This window comes from Salvia miltiorrhiza, chromosome 8, assembly GCF_028751815.1.
Source record: "Salvia miltiorrhiza cultivar Shanhuang (shh) chromosome 8, IMPLAD_Smil_shh, whole genome shotgun sequence".
In the NCBI taxonomy this organism is placed as follows: domain Eukaryota; kingdom Viridiplantae; phylum Streptophyta; class Magnoliopsida; order Lamiales; family Lamiaceae; genus Salvia; species Salvia miltiorrhiza.
The window spans coordinates 43,866,739-43,886,537 of NC_080394.1; the positions used below are offsets into that span (position 1 = coordinate 43,866,739).

The 19,799-nt window shown below is 35.8% G+C and overlaps 1 protein-coding gene across 2 annotated transcripts; it reads left to right on the forward strand.

Annotated features, from left to right (window-relative positions):
- Positions 1 to 7,268: 7,268 nt before the first annotated feature.
- LOC130997964 (probable glycosyltransferase At5g03795) lies at positions 7,269 to 19,799 on the forward strand. Of its 2 annotated transcripts, none has more exons than XM_057923400.1 (4): positions 7,269 to 7,286; positions 14,742 to 15,093; positions 16,966 to 17,527; positions 19,205 to 19,799. In XM_057923400.1, exons 2-4 carry the CDS (start codon positions 14,745 to 14,747, stop codon positions 19,689 to 19,691), a joined length of 1,398 nt encoding a protein of 465 aa, XP_057779383.1. In that variant the 5' UTR covers positions 7,269 to 7,286; positions 14,742 to 14,744; the 3' UTR covers positions 19,692 to 19,799. The 2 variants fall into 2 exon arrangements, with proteins under 2 accessions (XP_057779383.1, XP_057779382.1); XM_057923399.1 differs by lacking the exon at positions 7,269 to 7,286 and adding an exon at positions 14,427 to 14,624.

Here is a 19,799-nt window from a genome sequence, read left to right on the forward strand (position 1 = left end):
TAGCAAGAAAGCGGAATCAAAGAATCAAGAGTGGATTGATGTGGGAAAGTTTGATGATTCGTCGTTAGATCGTAGCAACAGATTCGCCGTGCTGAACGAAAAGGAGGTGGATTCGGAAGAACAGTTGGAGCAGGCGGATGATCATGCTTCTGCGAGTCATAACATTGGTAAACAGGTGGATGATGCACAAAAAGAGCAGACGGCAGCTGATAAACATGCGGAGTTGCATGAACCAAGCCCTGCTCCTTTGGGAAAGAACACTATGTCGGGTCCTGATCTGTCGGGGCAGGTGAATGATTATGCTTCTGCGGGATTGACTATTGATGCGTAAAAGGTGCAGACGGCAGCTGATAAACTTATGGAGTTGCAAGAACCAAGCCCTGCTCCTTTGGGAAGGAACATTATGTCGGGTCCTGATCTGTTGGAGGAGCTTTGCAACAGGAGTGTTTCGGATACAGAGAAGAAGAGAGCTTTTCAGCTGGAGGACGGGGAGGTGGTTTCTATTCTGGATCACTCCTCGGATGAAGACAACTGTAAAGATGACTTGGGGGAAAGGGTGGAACATGCTACAGAAATTCCGACAGACAAGGCTAGTAAGAAGGAAGATGCAAAAGATTTGAAAGCTCTCGCTTTGGGGAATCATATGCAGGTGGCGAATTTTCAGCAAAGCATATCGGAAGAATCTTCGAGATCGCAAGCGACCAAGCGTGGTAGGGGTAGGCCAAGAAAACAAGAACAGTTGGCACGCAATCATAATTTGGCCTTGATGCAACAAGAAGAAAATATTAAAAATAGACTTCGTAAATCGGTTCAGGCGGGCCATAATCCCACCGAGTACGTCATTGATTACAGCAACTCGGCATGCATGCGCACTATGGACAACGTGGTTAATAAGCGTTGGGCTGATGAAGTGGAGTTCGAGGAACGCCACTCCACACAATCTGTTAATCCATGAATCTTCTGGTGTGGAACGTCCGTGGTTTAACGGACGAATCGAAGAGGGTGCTCAAGGAACATTGCTCATCTTTCTCTCCCATTATTCTAGGCTTGATTGAGCCTAAGACTAGAATACACAAAGTTCGTCAGAGCTTTTGGAGATCGATCAACATGATCCCCCGGCATCAAAACTGCAGAACTCCCCGTCGTCCTAACATTTGGTTTCTTTCTCACCCGTCGGTGAATGTTACGATCATATTTTCGTCTGAACAAACTGTTGTTGCGGACTGTGTTTGGTCTGACCATAATTTCCGGATTGCTGTGGTTCACGGCGCCAATGATCTTATTAACCGTCGGAAGCTCTGGTGTGAGCTCCTTAATTTCGCGGACGGGAACACTATTTTTATTGGAGACTTTAATGCTGTCAAAGGAGCTCATGAGAGCATTAGTTTGGTCGCACCCAACAGAACTTCTTGTCGTGAGTTCAGCGATTTTATTGAGTCTTCGGGTTTTGTTGACTCTCCCTCGTCTGGTCTACGTTTCACTTAGTCTGGTCGCCGGTTCTTTCCCAGACATGTAGAATCACGCTTAGACAGAGCGCTGTTTTCTAATGGTTTCGCAGAGATGTGGGATGATATTATTACTTACGCCTTGCCCAGAATTTCTTCTGACCATGCGCCCCTGGTTTTGCAATGTCGTGCGATATCACCTCCGACTAGGCGTCCTTTTAAGTTCCTTAATATGTGGGTTTCTCATCCGGACTTTCAGAACTTCGTTAATACGTCGTGGAATGGTCAGGTGGATACTCGTTGTCCTATCTACAATGTCATGTTCAAGCTTCGACGTCTCAGAGGTGATCTTCGACAGTGGAACAAAAATGTTTTCGGCAATGTTGATACTCAGATTAAGGTGAAGCAGGATGTTTTGCTTGAGATTCAGCCGAGGATTTCGAATTCTGGCTATTCCGATCTGATCTTTGACGAAGAGATTAATGCTCAAGCTCAACTGAATACTCTCTTGGACAGAAAGAATAGTCTTTTGCAGCAAAAGAGCAGAACGAATTGGCTTACTGATGGGGACCGTAATTCTGCTTTCTTTCACCGCATGATAAAGTTTCGAAAGCCAAAACAGTACATTCAACATCTCAGAATCGGGAATCGGATTTCTTACAACAGGGATGAAATCCAAAGTCATATCATTGATTTTTTTTCCAATCTCTTTAAGGAAGAGCGGCCACGCGTGATAGATAGGACTATGCTGGAAGCTATCATTGATTGTTCGGTCACTGAAGAACAAAATATTTGCCTTACGCGTATTCCGGAAGAGGAGGAGATTGCGGCTTCGATTTTTGGGATGGCTGCTGATAGTGCCCCGGGACCTGATGGTTTTTCGGGTCGGTTCTTTCAAAGCTGCTGGAATATTATTAAGAAGGACATTTTAGCTGCGGTGAGTGCTTTCTTTGTCAATTCTTATTTGCCGGCAGGTTGTAATGCTAGCACGTTAATTTTGATTCCGAAGAAAGAAATGGTGGATTCTGTGGCTGACCTTCGTCCTATCATTTTGTCGAACTTCTTCTTCAAAATTATTTCGAAGATTTTGGCTACTAGATTGAGTGTGGTGGCGGATGCTTGCGTCTCCAAGAATCAGTTCGGCTTCATCAATGGCCGTAATATCCATGACTGCATTGCTCTAGGATCGGAGGGTTTCAATTGCATGAATCGTACAGGCCGCCAGTCTAACTTTGCCTGCAAGATTGATATCCGCAAAGCTTTCGATACGATGTGTTGGGAGTTTATTCTACAGGTGCTTCGAGTTCAGGGTTTTCAGGAGAGTTTCATCAGATGGATTGGTGTTATCTTTAGCTCTGCGCGCATTTCCATTCTCTATAATGGCCAGCTCAGTGGTTACTTTGAATGTTCGAGAGGGGTGCGTCAGGGAGACCCTCTCTCGCCTATCCTGTTTGGTATAGCTGAAGATGTGCTCAGCCACCTGTTTTTGAATTGTGTTCACTCTAGGCATTTAATCCCTATGGGTTACAGTCGCGGCTCCAACTTTCCCACGCACTTATTATATGCGGACGATATTTTGCTTTTCTGTAAAGCGTCTGTGAAAAATGCCATGAAGATTAAGCAGATTTTGGATCTCTATGCAGAGTTGTCTGGGCAGGTTTGCAATCCCGAGAAGTCCCATCTTTACTTCTCTTCTAAGGTGGCGCATGCCACCAGGAACAGGATTGTGAATGCTTTAGGGTTCGCGGTTAGTTCTCTCCCGGTCACTTATCTTGGTGTGCCTCTGTTCACTGGTAGAACTAGAGCTTCGTATTTCATGAGCATACATGATCGTATTGTTAACAAATTTGCTCGCTGGAAAGGGATGCATCTCTCCATGGCTGGACGCATCTGTCTTGTTCGTTCCGTGATTCAAAGTTCGGTCACGCATTCTATGATGATATATCGCTGGCCAAAGTCTCTTATTTATAGTCTGGACAGAAAATGTAAAAATTTCATATGGACTGGTAACGTCGATAAGAGACCTTCTTGTCCAGTGAGTTGGTCTCGGGTGTGTGCGCCGCGAAAGGAAGGAGGTTTGGGTATTCGCTCGTTCTCCCTTATGAACGACAGTTTCTTGATGAAGATGGCATGGAAGATGGTGCAGGGGCTTGAGTTCGCATCGGCTATCCTTCGCACTCGTTATCTCAATATTTTTTGTTATGCTAAGTCGGGCCTCGCGGCGTCCCCGATTTGGACTGGTATGAAGAGGCATGTCAATAAGCTTGTTGACAATTCTTATTCTTATATTGGAACGGGATCCAATACTTACTTTTGGAAGGATGACTGGCTCGGATACAAGTTGATTGATAAACTTCACATTCCCGTCTTTATGCATGAGTTCCTGAACCAAGCGGTGGACGATCTTTTCTATGATGGCGTGTGGCACTTCACTGAGGATTTCGTTATCACCTTTCAGGATATTGTGATTGATATCCTGCTTCTGCCGATTGGGGGAGGAGCTGATTCGAGATTTTGGAAATCGTCTATCTCTGGTAAAGTTACTGCTGCTTCGGCCTATGCTGCTAATGGTGGTCGTTTCCCTAATGTTAGTTGGGGCTCGTGGATTTGGGAACGCTTCATCCCTGACAGACGATCCTTGATAGCTTGGCGAGTTATTCATAGAAGATTGCCCACGCAAGATAATCTTATTCGTAATGGCACCCTGGTGGGGCCTAACAGATGCGCTTTTTGCTGTTCAGCGGAGGAATCTATAGATCATATGTTTTGGAATTGCACGGCGGTGAAAATTTCCTGGCAGGAGTTTCTGAGCTGGTTTAATAAAGAAGAGCTTTTGCTTTGTCCGGATATTCATAGTGCTCTTGTCGCTGCTTGGACTTCGGACTTCAGCACTCAAGTGGCTTCCTTTTGGAAAGCCGGGATTATTAATCTCCTTTGGAAAACTTGGGATGCCTGAAATCAAGTGGTTTTCAATGATCGGGATCACCAGCCTCGAAGTATCACCAACTTTATCAAGGTTGCTTTCAAAGAAATGGACAATAATTTCTCGAAGTTGGGTACCTCAAATAATTCTTGGACTGAATATCTCATTTTGAGACGTATCGGCGTGAGTTCGCGTGCGGCGCCTCCTCCTGGAAATGATTGAAGTGCATTGGTGGCCTCCTGCTGGACAATGGATGAAGGCCAATACTGATGGCTCGGCTTTAGGGGCTCCGGGCAGTATCGCAACTGGAGGGGTTTTTAGAGACTGTCGTGGTTGGGTTCGTGGGTGCTTCCACTTCAAGGGTGGAATCGGTTTTGCGTTTGAAGCAGAACTCTTAGCGGTCATTTATGCTGTCAATATTGCGCACCAAAGGGGGTGGCTCTGGCTTTGGCTTGAATCGGACTCTGCTTATATTGTTCGTCTCTTGAATTCGCGCTCTGTGGAGGTTCCGTGGAGGTTTTTGGCAACTTGGAAGAGAACTTTATTTCTTCTTTCGGATTTTAGAATTCAAGTTTCGCATATTTTTCGTGAAGGTAATTGCGTCGTGGACTTAATGGCGAACCAGGACCGTTTGGAGGGATGGTGGCCTTTTGCGTTGAATGAGATTAAACAAGCGGCTGTTTTAGACATGGCCACTCATAGCCATGTTCGAATCAAACGCTGATTGGTTTGCTAGAAGAGGGGTTGGGGCTGTGTTCTGGCCTGCTCGGGCTGAACAGTTGGAGTTGCTGTTTTTGGCCTTTCTTCGAGCAGTTGGTGTGCTGCTCCTTTATGGTTTTCGGTCGAGCGCTTGGTGCGCGGATGTTGCTGGTTTGTCAAGCTGTTGGTGTTTGGAGCTCTGTTGGGGTGTCTTCTGTCGATACCTTGGCGCCTGCTCTTCGTTTGGCTCGCAGGGTTGGACTGTTTTGGGGTGGCGTTCTGGTATTTGGTCGAGCAGTTGGTGCGCTGCTTTTCTTTCGTCGAGACTTTGGCACCGGCTCTTTTTTTGGGTGAACGGTTTTTGCTTCCATTTTCTTAGTTTGGTTTCTTCTTCGGGTATGGTTTTTCTGAGTTTGTTAGTTTTTGGCGACGGCGTCTCACCGGCCGAAACTTTCAGACTTTCGAGCCCCCCGATTGGATCTATCGGCAACGGCGTATAACCGGCCGTGTGATTCCGTTTGGTGGACTCTTCTTTTATTGTTGGGAGCTTTTAGCGACGGAGTTTCACCGGCCATATTGCTCTCTGTCGTGGATTGTGTTTCTCGATGGGATCTCTCGGCGACGGCGTCTAACCGGCCGTGTGATTCCTGTTGGTGGGCTTCTCTGTTGGGAGTTTACGGCGACGGCGTCTCACCGGCCGTATTGCTCCCTGTCGTGGTTTGTGATGGTGATTACGGCAACGGCGTATAACCGGCCGTGTCACTTGGTTTTCGGCTCTGGGCATTTGGCGATGGCGTTTCACCGGCCTTGTTGTCCTTGTTTCTTTTGTTGGGAGGTGAGCTGGGTTTGTTTGGGGACGACGGTTAGGCCGGAGTTCCGGAAACTTTCCCTTCCGCTCTCTCCTTTTTTCAGTTTTTTCTCTAGACGAGTACTCTTTTTCCTTTCTGCGGTTTTTCCCATTGGGTTTTCCGTGGAAAGGTTTTAATGAGGCTCGGCCCTTTGTCTGCTTTTCTTGTGCTTTCAAGGGTTTCTTTAGGTTTTTTCTTTTTCCTTTTTTTAATAAAATCGCATTTTAATAATTAATTAGTACAGTATATTTATGGTAAAAAGTTCTTTAATTATTGTGTAAAGATACAACTTTGACTTTACTCATTTTTACCTAAACTATCGATTAGGGTATATATGTAAAACACTATATCAGTTAATTAGCATTAATTAAGTATTAATAATTAAGTAAAGAAAATGACTAAAATGTCCTATTATGTATATACATAATATGTATTGTAAGCCGAAGAACTCTCCGCGAAAATAGATTAAATGCAGCAAACTTTGAAGTAAAGATTAAGAACAAGAACACGTTTGATTTACGTGGTTCGATCCTTTCGGATCTACATCCACGGGCAGGTCAACTCGATCTCTTTTATTGATAAGAACAAACGAGGAAACAATCACTCTACAATCTCTCAAAACAAGCAATGAAAAGAAACTCTAAAATCGCAGCTAGAATACTCTCTCTCAAAGCTCTCGAATGACCTCAGTTTCACTCTTCTTGCTTATCAACTAACAACCCTAAAAGAGAAGTAAAATACACCTATATATACACTGAAGAACAGACTACAAAGATAGATTAAAAAACTCCTTGAAAACCTTGCTTGAAAGCTAAGCTATTGAGCCCCAAAAACTGTCGAGCAAGTAACAGAAAATAACAGCTTTTTACCAACTTTGCATATAAGTCCTTCCAGCTTTAATAATTGCAAAATACTCCTTCAATTAGTTGCATGCATGATCAAAATAGTTAACATGTATGAATAGCACTACTCTAAGTGAAATTGTACCTTTATATTTGAAAAAAGCCACCAAACTCCAAACTAGTTATAGGATAATAAAATTTGCAATAACATAATAAGGTGTGAGTTGTATCCATCTAAGCTTAGTAGCCGACTCTAATTAAAATACGTCGTAGCCCGACTGTTGGCGAAACTATGAAGCTGTCTTTGATGTCCAGTTTTGATAATAATAGGCATAGCCATCTGATTACGACATTATTATGTACAAATTTGTGATGGTCCTAGCTAGCTGTATTAATTTAATGCAAATTATTCAAATCCTGAATATCCAACGGGAGAGCAGCCAAGTTCCATTTGTAGTTCAGAATGTGTTTGCAAACTTTGATGAGAGTTGGCCTTTTCTTCTCAACTACTCCAGTATAGTTTTTGCAGGTAATTAATCTTTACTAGTATTTATTTCGCTTTTGTGTGAGTGTGTCTGGGTTGAGAGTCAACTCGGAACATTTTTGGATTGAGTTTGAGTTCTTAAATTGTTATATTTGATGTGTTTAGTAGCCATCTATAATTTGTTGAAGAAAGGGAAAAGGACAAAATCATGTATCTAGCCTTCAACGTTCTAAGTTTACCGCTGTCGCTCCAAATTTAGTAGTACTTCTACAATTTTTCACCCTTTATCCATATAGTAACTTTTTTTTCCCCTTTATCCATATAACTTGTTTCCTTTCCATTTTTCTACTTTAAATTTTTTATTTTTTAGGGCTTGATAAATAAAAATAGTAAAATAAATTTTTTGTTTACTTTGATAAATTGAAACTTTGAGATATTTCAAGGCCCTTCATTATTCTTATCATTCATGTTAATTTAATTTGATTCTTATCACATGGAAAATGTGGCCGTAGAATTAAAGAAATCTTACTGTTAAGGATAAAAAATAATTAATCATTAATATAATCATTCATTCAAAGTAAACGTTCCCTATTAGTCTTTAAATTTCGCATTCTTACTCTTATGTTCTTTTTTGTTTCTTTTATGTATGGCATGAGAAAGATCCACGGTTCAATTGAACACAAAATATTTGTAGACTCGGGTCGTATCCGACTCGAATTCTGACTCGGATCTGATCCAACTGGACTATCCTACCCGAATGTCAAGTGTTAGTGTCATTTCGATATAGTGTTGTCATTTGTAAAACAAAATAGTGTTAGTGTTATTTTTTATAGTGTCATTTGTAAAACAAAATAGTGTTAGTGTCATTCCAAGATCTTGTTAGTGTTAGTATCATTCCGTGTTAGTGTTAGTGTTAGTGTCATAATTTCAAAAAAAAATGAATTAAAATAATTTAATTAGATCAGGATCCGAGTCGAATACAACCCAGGTGTGCAGGAGACCACCTCTCAGTTAAAAAAGGTTAAGTAAACTAATGTAAGTTCGTAAACCGTGTAGCAGGTTAAATTGACGAAACTAGAAACACGTGATTGATATTCATACTCCATATTAAAGATTTTTTATATTTTTTTTAAATGGAAACATATTAAATAAAACTAGAAAACTTCAATAGCCCAATCAATATTTATACTATATTAAAAAGAGAGTTTTCAATTTTAAATTGATTTCAAATCAATTTCAAAATTGAGTGACAATTTTATACTCCCTCTATCTCAGTGAAAGTGGTGCACTTCTTTTGGGCACGAGAATTAAGGAGAATAAGATTGTAGTGTAAAAGTGTGTAAATGTGTGTGGGGCCATATTATTTGTAGTGTAAAATTGTTACCAAAAACGGAAATGCACCATTTTCGATGGGACATCCCAAAAAAGAATACGCACCACTTTCGATGGGACGGAGAGAGTAGTTAAAATAAAATTGAAGTTTTATTTATAAGCTACACATCTTTTTTTTCTTTTTCTTTAACTACTTTCTTTTTCTATTTTATTTATTTTTTAAAATTGTGAAATTCGACTAATTATAAAATATTTGATATGCATATCAAATTAAAAATCATGACAAGAGCTTTAATTTTATATATGTTATGTAAATATTGAATTTAAAATATAAAAATTATTTTTATTTAAAGATTAAAACTTTAAAAAATTCTCTCTCGTCTCTACTCTTTTTTTTGAATAAATCTATTTTTTTTAAATTGTCTTTTAACTTATATTGTTTTCTTTTTTCGCAATATCATTTTTTATTAATATGAATTATTCTTTATTATTTTTATTTAAACTAAAATATATTTATCTTAAATTATAGTATTTTTAATTATATTTAGAATTTTTATATAATAATCAAATGATAATCAATTTTATATATTATAAATTATAAAAATATTTTTCGTGCGTTGCACACACGAGTGCAAATGCTAGTATAATATAAAAGTGGAGTTTTTTATCTTTAAATTTACTTTCTCCTCTCAATTTTTTCACCAAATTTTCTTTCTTTTTTTATATTATTATTATTTTTTCAAAATTATATTTTTATACTTTTAAAGTGTCAAAATTAATTTTTGTTTACACTTATTTATCTCCAAATTACATACTTTTTTTCATTTTTTTTTTCCATTTATTAGTACAAATATATATATATATATATATATGTCATTTTTTTACTTTAAAAAGACTTTACATAATTATTTTAAATTAAATATATAATACTTTCTCCATTCTATTAGTAATGTGCCAATTACTATATTGTAGTGATTCACGGCAAATTCTTCCAAAACCGTATCTACTAATAAATATGATCCATTTTTTCATCACCGGAGCCCCCGAACGAGCGGATAAATCGCCTATGTAAGATCTAATATTTTCCTTGCACTAACTATGAATATATTCTGCCAATAGAAGAGGAAAGGGACATCTAGTAATCTCTCATACCCTTTTTAGTAAAAGCTTATTCATTTAAAACTAGTGCGGTACCCGTCGAATTTCGACGGAAAATTATTTTAAATTATTATTTAAATTATATTATACTTCATTTATCCTTCAAAATTATGCATACCTTTCATTTTTGGTACGACCCCCAAAATTATGCATATCCTATTTTTAGACATTACCCCACATATAATTCTTATAATTTTACCCTTTTAATCTACACTATTTACTCATAATCTACCCTTCAAAATTATGCATACCTTTCCTTTTTGGTACGTACCCTTTTTGGTACGGCCCCCAAAATTATGCATATCCTATTAAAATATTATTAATAGTGATCCCAACTCACTTTATACGCCAACTCATTCTAAATAATTCTTAAATAAGTATCTTCTACCAACTCATTCAAAATAATTTTAAAATATCTTCAACTAACTCACTTTATACACTAACTACACTCTTCTTAATTTTCGTGACCAAAAGTAGCGAGACATTACTAATGGAACGGCGGGAGTAGTTTTTAATGCAATTAAGGAGAAGGAAATTTATATTTATTTTAATATGAATTTGTAAATAAAAAAAATTAGTTAATATCTGGGCTATTTAAATATGAAATTTTAATAATAATATAGTTTGAATTTTTAAGAGCCCAAAATTATTATATTAAATCACAGCTATTAATTTTGTTATATTGATGGTTTAGTTTTATTGCTCAAAATGAGATTTAATTAAATTATTTGCTTTAAAATCTGTAATTTTTAAATGAAGAAACTATTTTTGTAAATAAATGTGTAAGTCTACATTCATGTCAAATGTCAATAGTGAGGTATGGTCCGTATAGAAATCGTGAAGGAGGGGCTCAACTTTTTGTAACTTATATTCATTTTGCTCAAATTTGACAAAATCATACTGCTTTATATAGTTAGAAGACAAATTACCCACGAAAAAGTAGATACACATAATTTAGCAAAATCTATATCTATAAAATATTAGCCTTGTTTTACATAATTTAGTTTGCATAATACTTTTACAAATTATATATTTAATCCAAAGACAATAATATGATACGATATTAGTATTTATCTATTACTATTATAAAAATTACAAATTTTAATTATATTAAATATATATCCTTATTTATTTAAATTTTTATGGATAATTTGATAGTTTAAGAATCTCTTTATATATTAAATTCTTTAAAATTGTGATGAGGTTTATCTATTTCCTTATACTTAAATATGATACTCTTACATGCATTGCATGTACCATTATGCTTGTATAAAAAGAATCTCTTGTGCTGATGAGGCGTGTAGCTCAAGTAGCAAAGTTGAGGCATCCAAAGACTCTCATTTGTGAGAAGTCTTGGGTTCAATTTTCGTCTGCGTACGGATAATTTTCCCGCTTTTGTGTGGATAGTGTTCCCACCTTCGTGTGGGTAGTGGTTCTGATTGCGTGCGAGTTGCTTATTAGATATTCTCTTGTAATTCTAAAAAAAAATCTCTTGTATATTCTAAAAAAAAATATCTTGTATAGTATTATTTTAGAAAATTATCGTAAAATAAAGATAAAATCAAAAGTATAAAATACGCATACAGATTTGATAAAAACATAATAAATCATTTCGACCTCATAATCCTCCTAGCGTACAAATCTATATTACTTCACTATAAACTTTTTTATAAGTCTATCCATATAATAAGAAGTACCGCTTCCATAAAAAGAACAAACTCTCTCGGTTCAAAAAAAAATTACAGTAATTTTTATTTATTCATAAAAAATGTAATATTTCATTTTTTTACCTATAAATTGTACTCCCCCCGTCCCACGAATCTTGACACGTTTTCTTTTTCGGGCCGTCCCACGAGTCTTGACACGTTTCCTTTTTGGGTAATAATTATTACTTTCTCTCTCTTACTTTATCACCTTTATTATATTCACTCTCCTACTTTATCACTTTTATTACCTTCTCTCTCATACTTTATCAATTTTATACTTGATTAATTACACACTTAAAACACTAATTTACAATTCCTTAATTCTCGTGCCGAACCCAAATGTGTCAAACTCGCGGGACGGAGGGAGTATATTTATTCTAATTTTTACCTAATAATGTACATTATTCTACTTTTTTATACTACTTAACATCATCCTTACAGATTATATTTTTATTCCACTTACAATTCTTTAACATTTTTATTAAAATCATGACATTATTTCCGTAATGGATGGAGATCAACATTATTAAAATGGGAAAAGATTTTTGGACACCACCTTCATAAAAAATCAATTTTTGCTTAATATTTAATTTGATCGATTTTTTGCTATTTTGTGATTTGTCTAAAATATCCTTTCCAAAAATATATTCAATCGATTTTGTTATTATTTTTTATTTTTATTTTATTTTTTTCCAAATTCATTAATTTATTTTTTATATATATAAATATATAAAAATCGAAAATAATAACAAAATCGGTTGAATATAATTTTGAAAATAATATTTTAGATAAATCACTTAATAACAAAAAATCGATCAAATTAAATATTAAGCAAAAATCATTTTTTTTTATAAAAGAGACCTAGTGTCCAAAAATCACTCTCCAACTATTAAAATACCCATAATCTCTACCTTATGTCACGTCATAGTTATTGTCTAAATATAATATACATATTGCTGGAACTGTTTTGGCAACATATTGCAAAATAACATGTGAGCTTAGCTATAGCTATAGCTAATCGTCGGTGCTTGCGCATGCCAATTTATATGATCGTAGAGGTCGAATAATAAAGATGCACATATCATCCCATTTACTATATACTAGTCGGTTTTAGGGGTAGAATGGTAAAACTGCATAAATTCGACAACCCTCCTTTCAGGCTGCAGCCGGCGACTTTTCAAAAGATGACGCCAAAAAGTTGACTTTCCAACCCAAAATACACTTTAAAATTGTCATTTGATATATTTTGAAGTAATTAATTACACATATACAAAAATTAGAGGAGAATAAATCTGATATTTTTATTTTTCTGAAAATGGATTTTCTTCTGATATTTCCCCTAATTAGACGTTGCCTAAGAGCGTTAAAGATTACCATATTTATCGTTTATTATGGTCCCATCGAATGAGACTCTGTGTCATATCACTATTATATTTTATAAAAATATTTTTTTATAATATTATAGATTATACTATTAACTACTTCTTTTGAAAAGAAATTAAAAATAGTTGCAATAAGTAAAATTGCCCACTTGTTATGTGTAAAATTAAAAATGTTCATTTTTTATAAAAACTTGATTCTATGCGTAAATTAAAGGGAAGAGTCAAAATTACCCTTGGATGTTGATCATTTTACATCATTTTTGTGTAAAGTCTTACTCCCTCCGTCCCATAATAAGTGGCCACATTCTTTTCGGCACGGAAATTAAGAAATTGAGTGTTATATGTTTTAATAGAGTGTGGCCTACAATTGTTGACCAAATTAGTGAGTAATTGTTGACTTAATTAAAGTAATTTTGGCATTTGTAGAAAGTGGCCTACAATTGTTGACCAAATTAGTGAGTAATTGTTGACTTAATTAAAGTAAACTTTTGCCATTTTTAGAAAGTAACCACTTATAGTGGGACGGACGAAAAAGGAAATGTGGCCACTTATTATGAGACGGAGGGAGTATATTTTTTCTTACACAAAGTACAAATGTGTAAGAAAAAATTGTCTACTGTCGGAAAAGTAGGTTGCCGCTTTGTGAGGTTGCTGCTCGGGCGGCAACTTACTTTTTTGGCCGATAACCTACTTTTTCTTGTAACAAAAATTAAGAGTAGATTGCCGGTTGGAAAAGTTGGTTGTAGGTTGCCGCCCGGGTGACAACCAACTTTTCTGACGGGTGACAACCTAGTTTTCTGACAGTTGACTATTTTTGTTTCATGCAAGTACATTAACTGTGACATTAAAGATAATTTAGTCAATTTAGACATAAATACAGTAATTTTATAAAAGTGAGCATTTTTCACTACAACTTAATAAAAGTGGGCATTTTAAATTTTTGCACTTAAAAATATTTATATACCTTAACTTTAAATTGCTCAATTTTAATAATAAATTATTAATTAATTAACTTAAAATTAAATGAAAGAAAATAAGTATATATCCTAATTAAATGAAATAAATTTTAACTAATAATTATAAAATTAAATTATAATATATAAAATTGAAATTAAAAGAAATAATTGGAATACTAATTGTGCTACCCTGAATTTGAAATGTGTCTCATCGTGTTAGGAGAGATGTCACATTTAATTTATCATTGATCTAAGTCACACCACGCTAATCAATCATCGACACTATTTTTATTTTGTTGTTTGATAGCATCGAGACAATTTCTTCAATGAGACAAATATATATTAATTCATAAACCTATATAGCCTATAGGTCTAATCTAATATTTTACTGTTAAGTTCGTCTCTTTACATCAAAAATCATGCCTAAATATAAAATTAATTATATTATGAACTTGATTATTCCATACCTGCTGTTTTCGATTGAACGATGTTGCTTTCTGGCTTACGTGTACGTTTCCCTAAAATCCACACATTATTAATTACAATATTGACTATATTTTCAAATTTGATTATTTAGTAGAATAATCTTACATGATTCCTCATGGTTCGTGGGGGTCTTAATTATGTTTACACAAAAAATTTAATTGTCTGTATTGAATACATTTAAAATCTTTAACATATCAAGACCTTATTTCGAAATGAAATTAATTACCCGATTATACAATTACCATCTGACAAAAGAATCTTGTACGTACTTTCAAAATCCCAACAGATAAAGAAAAAAATTTACATTATCCTTTGAAATAAACTTAAAGCAGCCAACACCAACTTATGGTTCAAATTAAAAAGGTGAATATCAAATTGGCATTCTTCTATCACCAAACCCTGCATTAATATTCCATACATGCGCTCACCATATTATTCTTTTCTCTCATCATCTCAATAATATTCCTCTCTCCGCTGCAGGGCATGGCGGCCTCCGCCGGCTTCTTCACTCCGCCGCCGCCGCCGTCGTTTTTCCGCCGCCTGCAGAAAGATTCATTCCAAGGCCTATTCTTCCTGCTCATAGCCAGCTCGATTTTCTTCTTTTTCTATTCATTTTCCAGCATAAAACTTGAGATTAATCAGCAAGAAGGCCTAATTCACCCTCCTAAAGCTATCATACCACTTCAACAACCACACCAAGCTGTGCACAACCACCCTTTCATCTCTCAAGAATTGCAAGACGACGTTATTCTGCCGGAGAAGGAAGTTGTTGCGACGTCAAAGGGCGGCGCCGGCGATCGTGAAACACCAGGTCATGGTGAATCAGTAACTGGTAAGAATAAATTAAATTAAATATTCACGCTGACCTATATAATTACGTAGCTTGCTTTAGCTTTTTCAAAGTTAATTAAATAAATTAATATTCGTCAACGAAAACTGAGAAATTAATTCTTGAACGTTTTCCAATTAATCTTCTATGGCGGCCCCTGATGAGTCTTGATCAATATTGCTACAAGTTGGAATAGCTAAGTTTATGTCGTTATCCAATTCCTCTTCGAATTTTCCTTGTTTCATTTGCACATGCCAATGCCATATTCACCATGTATACATACGTAAGTCATAATCAGGAGGCTGCTGCTGTGGTGGTGTGGCCAATACATTAGACATGCACTATATATACACGTTATAATTTACACACTTTAAATTATTAAATTATTATATATATGGGATGAGATCCAGTGTTCCACAATTTTATGTGTGTCACTGTGTCTCATTCTTATATCTATTATTTTAAAAATATTTTTTATAAAATTAAAATTTATTATGATACTATGAATTATATTTAATTTTTATTTTAAAAAATTAAATTTTTAAAAAGTATATACCATGACTTTGAATTTATCAACCTATTATTAACTAATAAAAGTGAAATTAAATGATAAAAAATAATTATATACCCTAGATTGATGGAATAAACCCTAGTTAATAATCACAAAATTAAACTAAAGCATATAAAGTTGAAATTGAAGAAAAAATATATAAGAAAATAAATAAAATTGAAAGTGGGACATAAAGTGTGGTACACTGAATCTCATTCCTGTATGATTTAATTTCACTTTTATTAGTTAATAATAGGTTGATAAATTCAAAGTCATGGTATATACTTTTTAAAAATTTAATTTTTTAAAATAAAAATTAAATATAATTCATAGTATCATAATAAATTTTATTTTTATAAAAATATTTTTAAAATAATAGATATAAAAATAGGACACAGTGACACACATAAAATTGTGGAACACTGGATCTCATCCCATTATATATCAACTTTGCGCTCTCACATGTATACCAACAATTTGGTCCACAAAATTGTAACATTCTATTGTCTGCATGTGCAATGCTCATCCCTTATGAAACACGAGATATAATACCATTCACAATTAACGGAGGGATGTAGAAAAACTTCCTCAATATTTTCTATATCCTTGAATTTAAAGTTTCGAAAAGATAATTTTCTTATAATTTGAATTGTTAATAGCATACTAATTATTTAGGTTAATTTGAATTGTTAATAGCATACTAATTATTTAGGTTAATGATCCGTAAAATCACGAATTTTTGGGCAATATTATGGTTTTAACCTCTACAAAAGATTTTACCTATAAAACCCCGAACTTTGGGTATATTCTTATTTTAACCTCTAACAGAAGATTTTGTGCATAAATATTTGAACTTTTAATCATTTCTGATTTTAAATACGAGAATAATATCCGGTCACATATGTAGATTTAATTAGAGTACATTCTGCGTGATTATAGTTAGAGTAGATTTAATTTATTCATTTTTTTAAAGTATGAAACAACATCGTTTAGCATTTATTAGTCATATTAGCTAGTTATAAGCCACGTAAGATTAAAATGGGACGTATGTGGCAAGATATTGTTACCATAGTTAAAATCAGAAACAATTAAAAGTTCAAATATTTTTAAACAGAATCTTTTGCTAGAGATTAAAACTAGAATATACCCAAAGTTTGTAGTTTTACAGGCAAAATCTTTTAATTATGCCCAAAGTTTGTAATTTTACAAGTATTTACCCTATAATTTACATAAAAATATTTTTTTTATCTGATGGGGAGTTTAAGTCCCTTTAGCTATTCTCTTGGGACCACCACTTCCCCCAGCGTAATACTCTGTTTACGCAGGATCGCGAAACGACGATGCATTCCACGAGAGAAGCGTATTCATGGAAGAGTACGAAGAAATGAACAAGAGCATGAAGATATATGTATACCCACACAACAAGAGTGATCCCTTCGCAAACGTGCTGTTGCCGGTGGATTCAGAGCCAGGCGGCAACTACGCAAGCGAGAGCTACTTCAAGAAAGCCCTCTTCAACAGCCATTTCCTCACAAACGACCCTTGGGAAGCGGACCTCTTCTACCTCCCTTTCTCCATTGCGAGCCTTAGGCACGATAAGAGAATAGGCGTTGGTGGGATTCAAACCTATATTAGGAACTACGTTCGAGACATTAGTCGGGCCTACCCCTTTTGGAACCGGACAGGCGGCGCAGATCACTTCTACGTTGCCTGCCATTCCGTAGGGAGAACGGCCATGAACAAAGCGGTCCAAGTCAAGCTCAATGCGATTCAAGTGGTGTGCTCCTCGAGCTACTTCGTGAACAACTATGTCACCCACAAAGATGCATCGATACCTCAGATTTGGCCGAGGAAAGGCCGCCGACCAACGCGCCCGCCATCACAAAGGTATAGTTGTTGTTTTCTTGGGTTAGTTGCGAATTTATGACGGAAAAATAAGGGATATAAAAAAAAGAGAAAACTTTATCACATTTTAATACTCCCTCAATCCCAACGAAATAGGTGCGCTTCTTTTCGGCACGGAATTTAAGGAGAATAAGATTGTAGTGTAAAAGTGTGTAAAGGTAGTGTGGGGCCATATTATTTAGTGTAAAATTATTACCAAAAAAATGAAATGCACCACTTTCGTTGGGACGGCTCAAAAAGGAATATGCACCGCTTTCGTTGGGATGGATGAAGTATTAATTAGCTACTCTTATTAGCCTTAGCCCATGTTCTACAGGGTACTTGTGTTGGCCAAGCGATAAGGGGTTAAGGACTAAGGCCAAAGGCTCTTGGGTTCGAGTCCTATGTGGCGCGGACCTTTTAATTTCTTTATTTAATATTATAAATTTATCAAATAAATAAATAAATAAATTAGTGTGTGTGTGTTGGTCTAGCGATAGAAGGTTAATGCTCAAGACCTGAGAATACACTATTGAAAGCTAGTAGTAGTTTATGGCCTTAAGTTTGGTGTTATGTATTTAGAAACAATGTAGTCAAATGGCCATAATGAAGATTGAAAATCAATTTTTGGCCTCTAATCTTAAAACATCAAAATATGACCATTAATTAGGTGGTATGCCTAATTTGCCCTTTTTACTCGGACGTTGGGGTGATTGCGCGACCGCTGGATGATTGCACGGCCGTTGGAAGCTTATGGGTGAGTTGCGCGCTCGCGGGGAAAAGCCAGCGCTCGCTGCGCGTATGATTAGTGCCATAAGTGCCATACGCATCATTTTATTACTTGGTTTTATTTTGGATTTCCGTTGGCACTTATGGCACTATTAGTGCCATAAGTGCCAAAAGGACCATTTTAAACACTTTCCCGTCGGGCTTAGATGTTCCATTTAGGGTTTAGATGTTCGATTTAGGGTTTAGATTATCCATTTAGGATTTAGATGATCCATTTATGATTTCTTGATTCTATTGCTGTTGTTTCTGTATGTGTTGCACGTATGGCACTATTAGTGCCATAAGTGCCAAAAAGACCATTTTACTTGGTTTTATTTTGGAAATAGTGCCATAAGTGCCAACGAAAATCCAAAATAAAACCAAAGTAAAATCTTGGCACTTATGACACTATTAGTGCCATAAGTGTCTAACCCGACCCGGCACGCGACCCGCGTGCCTGATCCTACCCGGTCCGCCTCATTAAGGGTAAAAACGTCAAAATCAATAAAAATGGCCAAATTTTATATTTTTTCAATGTGTGGCCATAAATTGTGTTTTATGCTTCATTTTGACTACTTCAAAATTTTACTCATGTATTTATTTATGACATCACTTCAATTTTTTTTAAAAAATATTTTGAACTTTGGATTTTGTTTAGTTTTGTCTCGCATTGAAAATTCCGAATCAAGTATCTGACTAGGCTAGCTTGCCTGTAAAACATGTTTCTCGATCAGGATAATGGCTTCATTCTTTCGATATATATTTCAGCTCGAGAAACATGTTTTACTGGTAAGCCCAATCAGATATACGATCTCGTAACTTTTGATGTAGAAGAACATGATATTTGAAAAAAATAAATTAAAATTGATGTTAATTATCCAGCTTCTGACTTAATTACTACGATATCTGCAGACAGAATTTGGCATTTTACGCAGGAGCAATGAACTCGAGGGTTCGGGAGTCTCTGGTGAGGACGTGGGGGAACGATTCGGAGATATCGGTCCACCGTGCTCGGCTGAAGACGCCCTACTCGGAGTCGCTGCTGAGGAGCAAATTCTGCATCCATGCTAAAGGATTTGAAGTGAACACAGCTCGAATAGGGGATGCATTGTATTACGGGTGTGTGCCTGTAGTTTTAGCAGATCACTATGATCTTCCATATGCAGACATCTTGAATTGGGAGAGTTTCTCGGTTGTGTTGTCAGCTTCTGACATTCCGATCATGAAAAAGGTGCTTCGGGAAATGGTGGGATCCGGCCAATATTTGAGGTTGCAAGGGAATGTTGTGAGATTGCAAAAGCATTTCCAGTGGCACACTGTGCCGCTTCATTATGATGCGTTTTACATGGTTATGTATGAGCTCTGGCTTCGGAGAAGTCATGTCAAGATCACCATTTGATTAACCCATTTATTTGTTTGTCTCATTACTTTGTACAGTTGTAGGGGGAATTGGTTAAAATAAGTTTATTATGAATTTCCTATAAAATATTCTAATTTCGTTGCAAAA